We start from the raw sequence: 12,079 nt of genomic DNA, 5'->3' as shown, positions 1-12,079 counted from the left end.
AAATACACTTTGAAATACGTTTAATTACGCACACGGCATACAGGTTAATAAAATCGAGCGAGCGGCCACTTAGCTTATGACGCTTACAAGATTAATGTGTTGCTCTTTAGACAATGCAGTGCATTTATAATATCTACCAGGCGGCTTTTCACCAAAAATGGCAACCCAAGAGAATTTGTTACATTAAACCTCGCGAGAAGTTGTAGCCAACTACTGGTAAAATCAAAATTGCAGTCTAAGTCTCAAGTATAATTTTTTTTACCACAAAACTTTTTATACATATTAAAATACTTAACGTAAGTATGTATAGACATATATTTATTCGTTTTCGTCTGTGTTGGTTTATGGTCTTCCTTCTTTGGCGGATGTGACGAAACCATAGTTCGCTCAAAGTAAATACATGCGCCTATGAGGGCAACGCGTTGAGGAGAAGTTTCTCTAGAACTACCTTCATTCTCAGCGTGAAGAAAGATTTTGGCCTGGCGGTATGAACGAGTCGGCAAATTATCCTCCGCCCGACTTTGGCTCTCCTCCTTCCAATTCCTTCCAGTCGTTCCAGCAGCAGCAGTCGCACTCGAGTAGCTTCCATCCCACCATGTGGAGCTGGAGCGAAACGCCTACCGAACACACCTGGGGCTGCGACAGTAGTGTTGGCAGGCACCACGGGTCAGCGGCAAGTTATGGGTTCTCATCAAACCGTGGAAACCACGGACCTACACATACATACAGTGAGTGGAATATACAGTAGTTTCCCTATTGAAGATGGGTTCCTTCATGTTACTGTCGCCCTAAAGTGCACATGAAGGACCACATAATGTAAAGACTGACTTACACCATGGGGTTCTGCTCTAACAAAAAAGTCATAGATTTAGCAGTTATGTTGCAGTTAAGGAATAAGTGTTTAAAGCTTTATAGCATGTGTGAATGCAGCAAGTGGCGTCAGTGGGTTATTTGGTGTTAAAACACTTGAATTAGTTTCATAAAAGCCAACTAGTGACAGAACGGATACATCCGTGGAAGACAAGGAAAAATAAACTAAAAACAAAACCACATCCCCACAATAACTTTGATAGCAGATGTGTAGTTTAAGATACATGCAGTGCGCCTTTAGTCGCCATAAAGGACATGTCCGTGTGTCTGTTTTTTAAAGAAAGGTGTGTTTGAATTTCTTGCGTGTGTTTTCAGGTCAAAACTTTAGTCATGAATGGGATCGAGGTGGACATCAAAGCTACCGAGCTCCCAGCCATCATGGAAAAAAGGTGACATTTCTGAGAACTTTGTATTTATATTTAACCCTTGTATGGTGTTCGGGTCTGTGAGACCCGTGTTCAGTTTTTTTCAAAAGAAAAATTAAACAATTAATTTTTTTTCACGTGTAAATGTGTTGTGTCTTTCCACTCACTCCACTTGATTATAACTGATTTATTTATAACATTTTATATAAAAGAAAAACGAGAAGCACATTAATTCATAAATGTGATCTAACAAAGGTAAAGGGAAAAAATTAACCATGTTTGCTGTTCATATGTCTTGTAATTGGGATGAAGTAAACATCTGTTGAGTAATTTAACATAAAATTGTTTGATAGTGTTAATTTGGAAAGCCAAAACTCTAGCGGGTCCACCAGACCCATGAACACTGGCTGAGTAACAAAAATACGAACACCACACAAGGGTTAAAGTGAATGGAACGTTGTTGGGAACTTTGAGCTTTTCACCCCTTGCAGAAAAACAGGAAAGAACCAGAGTATTCCCATTTTTGTGACACCTGCGACCGGGGCTTCAAAAACCAGGAAAAGTACAATGAGCATGTTTCTCAGCATGTCAAGGTATTTCACTCTAGGCTACTTACTAGATATATATTAGTGCTGTTCACATTGATATTCTTTACTTTTTACTGAGAGCTCCAATTGAATCCACTTTTAGTGTTCTGTGGCTGACTGCAGCTTCATGGCCCATGAAAAACTTGTCAGCATACACTGGAAAAATGTAAGTGGAAGAAGATGATGTAAAGTGATTAGCTTGTAGTAGTTCCCCTTTTCTAATGTGAATACTCTGTGTTGACAGAACCATGCACCAGGAACTAAAAGAATCAAACTGGACACACCAGAGGAGATTACTAAATGGAGAGAGGAAAGACGCAAGTTAGTTAGAAACTGTGGCAGTCATGAACTTTTGATGCAATTTTGCCATTAGTTAAGCCACATATGCATACTTCCCATGTCCAGTCATTAATTTGTCTTTACTGGTTTACTAGAAACTATCCAACACTTGTGAATATTGAGAAGAAGAAAAAAGTCCTGGAGGTGCGGGAGGAAACGGGAGCTGTCCTGGAAACAGCTCAGTTTGGGTAAATGTTTACATTTGAATGTATAAATTATGGATTTTGGTGTGCATCTCTTTTATTTTCTATTTTGATATACATTTTTTTAATTTGAAATGAAGTCTGTCTTACCAAAAAGTTAACTTGCATAAGCAATGATGTATTTATTTTCAGACGAATGAGAGGAAGAGGCAGAGGTCGTGGTTGGAAAAACAGAGGACTCCAAGGGCGACATCTGAGACGGCCACACTCATCGGACTGCATTGTTACAGAGAAGCCTAAACCACTCACCCACCCATGCAGGGACGGGGATCCACTCGGAGCATTAGCCACTAGTGACCATGGTGAGTTAATTGATCAAAGTTCAATCAAGCCTGTGCACAATCACCTACATAGAGGACAAGATCAAAAAGCTTTCACTGGTTATCCTCTGGTTATTCTTTGATTGAAATACACAGACACCCCTATATGGCCTGTAAATGGCCTGTATTTATATAGCGCTTTACTAGTCCCTAAGGGCCCCAAAGCGCTTTACATATCCAGTCATCCACCCATTCACACACACATTCACACACTGGTGATGGCAAGCTACATTGTAGCCACAGCCACCCTGGGGCGCACTGACAGAGGTGATAGTATATAGTGATAGTGATATATATATAGTGCTCTGTTTTTCATTGGCTCCAAGATTCTGACAGAGATGAGTCCAGGACCAGTGGCTTGGTTGTGGCCCCTAAGAAGATGAGCTCAGCTCTGGGATCCCTAGTAGCAAACTACGGATCAATGACCGAAAGTGATGATGAACCAGGTGAGCACATAGTGTTTGCTGGATAATAGTCCAAAATCTTCACCATGCAAGAAAAATGCTAATGATTCTGTCTTGTTGAATTGTTTTTATTTTGTTGTTAATTTACACTTTTTACTACCTCACCTATGTCGCTTTTCCACTACCACCTACTTTACTCATCTACTCTGTTTCAGTCTTTTTACATTACCACCTCAATTTGGGTGGGGTTGTTATAGCAGCGCAACCCTAAAGTTCCTTGACATGAAGCACAAACGTAAATGGACTTTTCTACCCTCTCTTGGGTGCAGTCTGATGACATTTCATTTTCGGCTCAACTCTGCTCACTTCAAACCCCGGCCCAATAAGTGCTAAAAAAGTACCTGATACGGTACCACTGCCTACCGGAAAATCCTAAAAACCAAGCTGACTAGAATGGAGCCTTGCTTGCACGAATGCAGACTGTATTCTTTTGGATCCAATACATGTAAATTTGTCAGTGGGCACGTGCAAGAGTAATATACTTATAGAGTTTTTTCGTGTGTGTGTGTGTGTGTGTGTGTGTGTGTGTGTGTGTGTGTGTGTGTGTGTGTGTGTGTGTGTGTGTGTGTGTGTGTGTGTGTGTGTGTGTGTGTGTGTGTGTGTTAGGGGTGCAACGATACACAAAATTCACAGTTCGGTTCATTTCGATACTTTGGTGTCTATGTCAATGTTCTAATTTTTCATGTGTCTGAGCGAACACACAAACTCCCTGAGCGGTCCCTTGGACCACTGTGAGCAACAGCAGACGTGTCCACTGTGGTCACGCCAGCATCTAATCCATCCAAGTTACATGGTTTATTAAAATAATCAAATTACAGCATTTACATTTATGTTAGACTACTTTTAATTAACTGCTTTAGCCCACTTACTATGAAAATTTAAAAAATCTTGTTCATGACCTGTGCAGTATGTTAACACTATTGGAAGTAAAAATAACTTGAACTCCAATTTTGAAAGTGCAACTTTTTTTATTTATTTATTTATTTATTTATTTATTTATCATAAAGCTCTGACTTGTATTACGAGTACGAGTCTGTGGTCTGGAAGAGAGTTCTGTAACTCTGTCTGCAAAATACAGTATATAATGACCAATGTTGGGCAAATAATTATATAGTTATTTCTACAAAAAAGTTACTGAGTTTTGCAAACAAATTTTTTTGCAGCTGTTTACCTATAAATGCTGCCAAGGCATTTTTTTTAAACAAACATTTCAAAATATTAACAGAACAATCAGGTGTTCTGCATCAAATTTGATGCCACACAAATTATTTGTGCCACTCCAAAAAATAATTTCTGTCCACTATGAGTTAAAGGAGAACAACAGCCTGATACCTGCAGGCCTGACAACAGGAAATGTATCATTCCTGTAACACCTGTAACATTTAGCAGTCGCCTCATTGTTCTGACACACACGACAAAACTGTTGACTACACTACACACTAACTACACAAGATTTGCGCTAAACATCGCAAATCTCTCACATCTCAAAACACTCCTAAGACTTCCTCCCGTGTCTTAATAACTAAATGCCATGTTGCCATATAATTTTTTTTGATTGATTGACATGGTACATTTTTCGACCAATGGGAAAGGCTGGGGGCTGGTTTTGTTTTTGCTCAAACGCTGAGAGTGTTTCGATGGTTTTCTTTATAAAACGTTGTCTTTACCGTTTCTTCCCACATTGAATATAAACAACGATAGTATTCAGGGGAAAAAAACAAAACATTTCATATATTTTTATCATAACTCTGGTTTTACGTGGCCTATTAACACAATTTAAAAACTGGTATAAAGTCCACACTTTTTCCGTCAATTGGTCCATCTGTCCTGCTCACATCTCCAAGATGGGCCAAGATGTGAACGGTCTGCTACAGAACTTGCTCTGTCTTAAAACTCCTTTATAAGCAGCAAAGCGAACTTTAAGGTGCACACTACTAGCTGTATGTGATGGCAAAAAACCTGGGCTCAGATAAGAGAGCTCTTATCACTCCTACTTCCTCCCTGTCAAAACCTTCTGGTAAGAAAAGAGTGATGGAAACTGACACAGCGGAAAGCATTATTACGACGCTCAAGATGGCTATCGAAGAGCAAGGCGCTAACATCAAGAAGAGTATTGGCGACCTTAAGGTTACTATTAACTTTATCCACCTTTATTTCAGTACGAGAGACTTTTCCTTTTAGCTCCCTGAGATCTTCTGAGATAAAGCAGAAGAGAAAATTCAAACACTGGAAAACAAGGTGTTGGAGTTGTCTCGGTATAAACGAAGATGGAACCTGCGACTTCATGGGCTACCCGAAGAAGAAGGAGAAAACGTACGCAGTAAGGTTATTGAAATTTGCCAAAACATGGATCCTGACCACCGTGAAAAGTTCCCGGAGGTACTTGATTCAGTCCACAGGATCGGTCAACAACGTGAGTCCTCTTCTGCGCCACTGCCCCACGCCATAATCCTGCAATTAACAATGAGACACTTTCGAGACATCATCTGGAAGGCGGCGAAGCGATTTGACTACCTGAAGACAAGGAAGCTCCATTTCAAAGAAGATCTCTCTCCCGAGTACCGAGAGGCGCAACCAGCTATGGCCACAGGTGGAGAAAGCACGTAAGGAAGGGAAAATTGCCTAGTGCTTTTGTGAACAGAAAAGAAATTCACTGAAATCTCTTCGAGTCCTATTTGTGGATATACCTCAAGGTCTCTTTTCCTTATTGTTCTAAAGACTTATAGTATGCTGTTGCTGTTAAAATGTTTTGTGAAGCACTTTTTTAGACAGAGTAGTTCTGCTCTCTCTGAAGCTGACACACTCTTCTCAGGGTAAAAAGTTAATTTAGTTTGCAAAATTTCATCTTTGTCCTTTATTTCTTTTAATGCTCGAGGACTGTTGCGACTTTCATCTGTAAATAAAGCCGCGGCCAGCTGAGTTGGTTGTGTCCCTGTGACGCGCCTCCAATAATCCATAATGAGTCGTACTTGTACTTTGCGCATTTATTTTAAGAACAAAACAAAAACAAACATTTGCGCTTTCAATCAATTTACAACTAGCGCATGGATTAACTGGTGTGCCAAAAAATGACGGTCAACAGAAAAGTTTGCCCACAAACCACTCACCCAACACACCTGCTGCGAACACCGACATCAGGTAAATAGACTGTGACCACACCCACATACCATCACCTGAGACGCAGGTAAAACTATACACCTGTGCCACCAAAACAAAAAGGAAAAACATAAACATTGACTCTGGCTCTTACAAGGACTAAGGGACAATACCAAAAGGAAAGCTCTGTTTTTATATGCTAAAAGTTTGAATACTGACTTTTGTCTCTTACAAGAATCCCATGCTGAACTAAGGATGCTAACTTCTGGAAATCCCAATGGAGCGAAGATTTATGGAAGTCTCATGGCACAAACCATTCAGCGGGAACTCTGATTTTGAAGCATAAATTTAATGGAAAAATTATATCTTCAGAAACTGATCCAAAAGGATATTTTATTTTGCTGGTTGTGTGTTTTTCTTTTTTCTTTTTCTTTTTTTTCTTTTAATGATCAGACCCTCTTACTAGGTAACATTTACGGCTATAATAACAAACAGGAGAATATTGACCTAATACTTGTAGTAAATGAAAAAAATGAATCTTTAATTTGCTAATCTAAAGATTATATTAGGAGGAGACTGGAACCATTCACTCAATAACATGATAGATAGATTGCCAAGTAAAAGTTAGGAAAGTAGTAATTATATGTTGGATTTTATTAATGAAAGAGACCTAATTGATATCTGGAGATTCAAAAATCAAACCATTAAGGAATTTTCATGGAAAAATAGATCAGGTTCATTACAGTCTCGTATTGATTATTGGCTAATTTCTGATCCTTTATCTGAATATGTTTCTACATCAAAAATGTTGCCAACACCCTTGACAGCTCATAGAACAATTTTTTTTTGGAGATATGTTTGTATGCCAGTAATCCGTCTAAAAGAGTGAATTCATATTGGAAATTAAATAATTCTCTTCTACTGAATGATTCTTTGGTAAAGGAAATTAAAACAAAAATAGATCAGTATTAGAACAAGGCATGTGTTGAAAATGCTTTTTGTAAAAATTGGGAGCTCATGAAATTTGAATTGAGGTCCCTTTTAATGAAAAGAGGAGCTGAAATAGTTAAAAATAGAAGAGAAAAAAAAAGAGTCGGAAATAATTTCATTTACAAGGCAAAAGGTGCCTTTGTGCGGTCAAGAAGGAAATGGCTTGAAGAGGGAGAACAAAACTCTAGCTAGTTTTTCAAATTAGAAAAACATCACAATACTCTTGGCAGCATGACTAAACTTTGTTCAGATGGGGTCATCACACAAGATCCTCAAGTGATTTCCAAGACTTGTGAACTTTTATAAAAATTTATATAAATCTAATTTTTCTACAGAAGCCATGGAAAAATTCTATAATTCCTTATTATATTAATATTAAATATTAAAAAAAATTAGTGACAATAATAAAACTATGTGTGATGCCCCATCACAACACTAGATATTGAAGGTGCTATTAATAAAATGAAACTTAAGAGTCCAGGGAATGACGGTTTGACTTCTGAATTTTACAAATTATTTTCAAAGGACTTATTGAAAGCATTGATAATGGAAAGCTCCCTCCTTCCTTGACTCAGGGACTGATTACTTTGATTCCTAAACCTCATAAAGACGCCCTTTTGATAGAAAATTGGAGACCTATTTCACTCCTGAATAATGATTATAAAATAATTGCTATGTGTTTGGCTAAAAAATTAAAATGTGCACCTAATTGATGAAACAGTCTGGTTTTATGACTGGCAGACACATAACTAACAATATAAGACTGGTAATTGATATTTTGGATCATTCAGATTTAATCACAGATAATAGTTTCTTTTCTTTTTTTCCTTTCTTTTTTTTTTTCTTTTTTTTTTGATTTTTATAAAGCTTTCGACTCCATTGAACATGAATTCATGTTCAGAGCACTTGATATTTTTGGTTTTGGAAATATGTTTAAAAAATCAATTCAAACTTTGAGCTATTTGCATCTGCATATAATCAAACATATCAAAGATTTGATAATAACCGTGGGATCCGTCAAGGTTGTCCATTTTCTGCATATCCTTTCCTTCTTCCTATGCAGTTACTCTGTATTCATTTTAAGAACAGCAGTGTAATGGGTCTCTCTGTTGCTGGCAGAACATTATCTATTACTCAACTAGTAGATGACACAACACTTTTTTTTTTTTTTAAAGGATAAATATTAAGTTGATGAAGCTCTCAAAGTTCTCAATAATTTCTCAATAGCCTCTGGTTTAAGACCACTCAACATTACAAAATGTGAACTTCTCCCTGTTAAATTCTGCACAGATACAATTGTATCAGGTGTTCCTGTTAAAAATAAGGTTAAATATCTTGGTATTACCATTCAAAAAGACTAAGATGCTAGATTATCTGAAAATTTCGACCCTCTTATAACTGCAATACAACAAAGATTTAATCTTTGGCTTCAAAGAGATTTATCCATTACTGGAAGATCGTTAGTAGCCAAAGTTGAAGGCCTCTCCAGACTTATATATGCAGATATGGTACCTGATGTTTCAAAAGAATTATGCACAAAAATTGATAAAATATTATTTAACTTCATTTGGAAAAAGAGAATACATTATATTAAAAAAATGTAATGATAAACAAGTTGTGTTCTGGTGGCCTAAATTCTTTAGATTTCACTTCCTTAAATGTGTCTTTTAAAATCAAATGGATCAAACTCTTTTTAAAAAATCCCATTTCAATTTGGAATTTTATTACCAACCATATCTTTAACTCACTTGGAGGAATGCACTTTCTGCTAAAATGCAATTACAATATCTCTAAATTACCGATTAAACTCTCCAACTTTCAGTCAACTCCTATCTCTTGGTTAATGATATACTCTCACAACCTTTCTCCCCATAAAGATCTCATTTGGAATAATCAGGATATTAAATTTAAGAACAAATCAATATATATTCAGAAATGGGTGGATAGGAAAATTTTACTTGTTAGTCAATTACTGAATGATAATTGTCAATTATCAATTAATTTTATAAACACCAAAATTGATCCCTCATGTAAACTGAAGTTTCAACATATTCTATTTGGCCTCTCACATACTGATAAAATAACTCCAGGAAAAACATATATTATCAATCTTCTGATTATTTTTGCCAAATTTCACATACAAAATTTTCTCAACAGCGCCCAAACATATTTGCTTTTAAAACCCTGTTTTCCAATTATCTAGAGAATCTAAAGAACAGCACTAACTCCAAAGGCCATGCCAGTAGTGCACAATTGCGCACACGCAGATTAGAGGGAACATTGGGTGTCACGGTTAGATATTTTTTTCGATACATTTATTTTGTTATTATATTATTTTTTGCATCTGATGGCGAAATCACTCATCTGTGGAAAAGAGTTTATTACAGAGAAATGGCTCTTTCCAAAAGAAAAGCAATTTTGTAGACAGCATTAAAAGTAGCAATTGCCCTTTGCCCTCTTAGAATCATGTTCTAACGGGTGTCTAAATGACTCGCCGTTCGTAGCATGCGTGCTTGGTGTTGTTGTTGGTGTTGTTTTTGTCTGCTTCCACTTGTCTTTGCACTAGTGTGATGTCGGCGTAAATGTGTAATCATATTTGTTGCGTTCCGACCGATGTAATTGAGCATTGCTTGTTACATCCGACATACTGTTGTACTTTTTTCCACAACAGGCTTAAGTAGGGTCATACTTCACATGAAAACCAAAATGGTTCCAAACGCCAGATCTGAATGACGGTGGATGAGGTTCAGTTTTGGGTAGCGTTGAGGAGTTGCCATGCAAACTTGGCTGAATGCATATGGGCAGCACTCAGTTGATCTGCGCCCGACAATGCACCCTAGACAGAGTAATCAAATGCAGATCCACTGAGCCCTCAACACAGACGGCATCGTCAGAAGAATATTTGATCAAATAAATTAAAAATTTTGTATCGTTCCATACGTTCAATACATATGCGTACTGAACTGAAGGCACTGTATCGAACAGTTCAATACAGATACGTGTGTGTGTGTGTGTGTGTGTGTGTGTGTGTGTGTGTGTGTGTGTGTGTGTGTGTGTGTGTGTGTGTGTGTGTGTGTGTGTGTGTGTGTGTGTGTGTGTGTGTGTGTGTGTGTGTCCTGAGTCACAATAACTTGCCCTAGTTTTCATCAGATTCAACATTAAACATGTACTTTAATTTTATCTCGGAGTAGCTCTGTTGTTGTTTGGTTTTATTATGTAGTTTATAACAAATCTTAGTGGGGATAGGTTAATTGGTTAATCCAAATTGTCACTAGGTGTGAATGTGAGTGCGAATGGTTGTCTGTCTCTGTGTTGGCCCTGCGACAGACTGGCGACCTGTCCAGGGTGTCCCCCGCCTCTCGCCCTATGACAGCTGGGATAGGCTCCAGCACCCCCCGCGACCCTGAAAAGGATAAGCGGACGCGAATGGATGGATGGATGGATATATAACAAAGTGTAACTTATGTCCAGTGTTTCTACTAACGCTTGTGCTTTTGCGTTTTAGCCACACCCATTCAGAGAGGTAAGGAGCTGGTGCAAGAGAACCAGGACCTTCTAAACTTAATACCACCCAACCCTCAGGAGAGGGCACCTGCCAGGGGTAGAGGGGCTTTTTTACAGAATGCAGAGAGACAGAAAACAGTTCAGACAGATTCCAGACTTCACATGCCCAACAGCAAAGGGGAAAGAGCGGGACGAGGAAGACTACCACAGTCACATCGCCCCACTTTGCTTGAGATGGTATGGAAGTCATTTGACACTGCGTGCGTATTTATATGATTTTGATTTAGTAAAAAAGGACACGCTGTTTAAAGCTATACTATTTAGATGTGTTATTTAGTCCAACTCTTGTTTGTCTCTTTGTTTAGTTACTGGCTCCAGATATCCGACACGAGAGGAATGTCCTCCTGCAGTGTGTACGCTACATTGTCAGAAACCACTTCTTTGGGCTGGAGAGCAGATGTCACAACCAGGAGAAAACTGGAAACAAGGGCACAGCAGCTGTTACAAACGGAGAGCATGAAGGAAGATGGGAAGAATCATCAGAGAAAATCCAAGTTGCGTCCCCGTTTGCCTTCTTGATTAGTAGTGAGGGACATTCAGCAGTCCTGGATCTTGGCAGTACGGAGGGTTTAGTTACTAGTGAAGTTTCTGCAGTTAAGCAAGCTCCTTGTATACTGAATCACCAAGGGTCTACACGAGAACCTAATGAACCTACTGTGGAGTCTTTAGGAAGTGTTGGTGATTATACAGGTGATTTCATCCCAAATACTGAGGAGACAACAGCCAGTGATGTAAACCATCTGGATGTGTCCTCGAAGGATGGGATCACATGTATCTCAAATATGTATGATGATGAAATATGGGAGACCCCCAGTGTTCAAGTGTGAAAGACCCAAAATAGTTGGTCTTATTTTGTCCTAAACATCAAACTGAGATTCCAAATATGAATGAAGAATTTCTGTGGACAGGAATGATTTTTTTTTTTTTTTTTTTTTATATATGAGTTTATTATGTAAAGACAGACTGTCTTGTAAAATAAATCACGTGATTTGTAGTGATGAATTCTGAATCTTTATCTTTTCAGTGTTTGACTATCAATAAAAGGAGTGAACTGAAACGTGTGGTAAAGTACATTCACATTACCACGAGAGAAAATATACCTAGTGTTTGACTTGCAGTAAATTCGCACCACGGCTGGAAAGTGTGTTAGAGTTGACCCACTGTCTATTGAATTCAATGACATGAAAGTCAGGCAGGTTTACAAGTTTTGTTTGGGTTTTTTTGTTTGTTTTTTTTACCAGTCTTTTCTTCTTCTTTTTTTTTAATGGTTGAATAGATGAT

At 38.0% G+C, this 12,079-nt stretch overlaps 1 protein-coding gene across 2 annotated transcripts; it reads left to right on the top strand.

Moving 5' to 3' along the window:
* The first annotated feature begins 359 nt into the window (after positions 1-359).
* nufip1 (nuclear FMR1 interacting protein 1) lies at positions 360-11,855 on the top strand. Of its 2 annotated transcripts, none has more exons than XM_026158474.2 (10): positions 360-728; positions 1,186-1,259; positions 1,727-1,828; positions 1,926-1,988; positions 2,067-2,143; positions 2,257-2,349; positions 2,497-2,666; positions 3,011-3,130; positions 10,740-10,998; positions 11,104-11,855. In XM_026158474.2, exons 1-10 carry the CDS (start codon positions 488-490, stop codon positions 11,315-11,317), a joined length of 1,413 nt encoding a protein of 470 aa, XP_026014259.1. In that variant the 5' UTR covers positions 360-487; the 3' UTR covers positions 11,318-11,855. The 2 variants fall into 2 exon arrangements, with proteins under 2 accessions (XP_026014259.1, XP_026014257.1); XM_026158472.2 differs by having other exon boundaries at positions 362-728; positions 10,740-10,975.
* Positions 11,856-12,079: the final 224 nt, after the last annotated feature.

This window comes from Astatotilapia calliptera, chromosome 23 (genome assembly GCF_964374335.1).
Source record: "Astatotilapia calliptera chromosome 23, fAstCal68.1, whole genome shotgun sequence".
NCBI classification, from domain to species: domain Eukaryota; kingdom Metazoa; phylum Chordata; class Actinopteri; order Cichliformes; family Cichlidae; genus Astatotilapia; species Astatotilapia calliptera.
The sequence above is the reverse complement of the archived record's forward strand: the minus strand, read 5'-3'. Positions and strand labels throughout refer to the sequence as shown.

Excerpts from the sequence above, each read along its gene's own strand:
- nufip1 (XM_026158472.2), top strand. The coding sequence starts at position 488 with ATGAACGAGTCGGCAAATTATCCTCCGCCCGACTTTGGCTCTCCTCCT. Across the intron at positions 2,667-3,010 it reads ATTAGCCACTAGTGACCATG|ATTCTGACAGAGATGAGTCC; the intron begins GTGAGTTAATTG and ends ATTGGCTCCAAG. Across the intron at positions 3,131-10,739 it reads CGAAAGTGATGATGAACCAG|CCACACCCATTCAGAGAGGT; the intron begins GTGAGCACATAG and ends TTTGCGTTTTAG.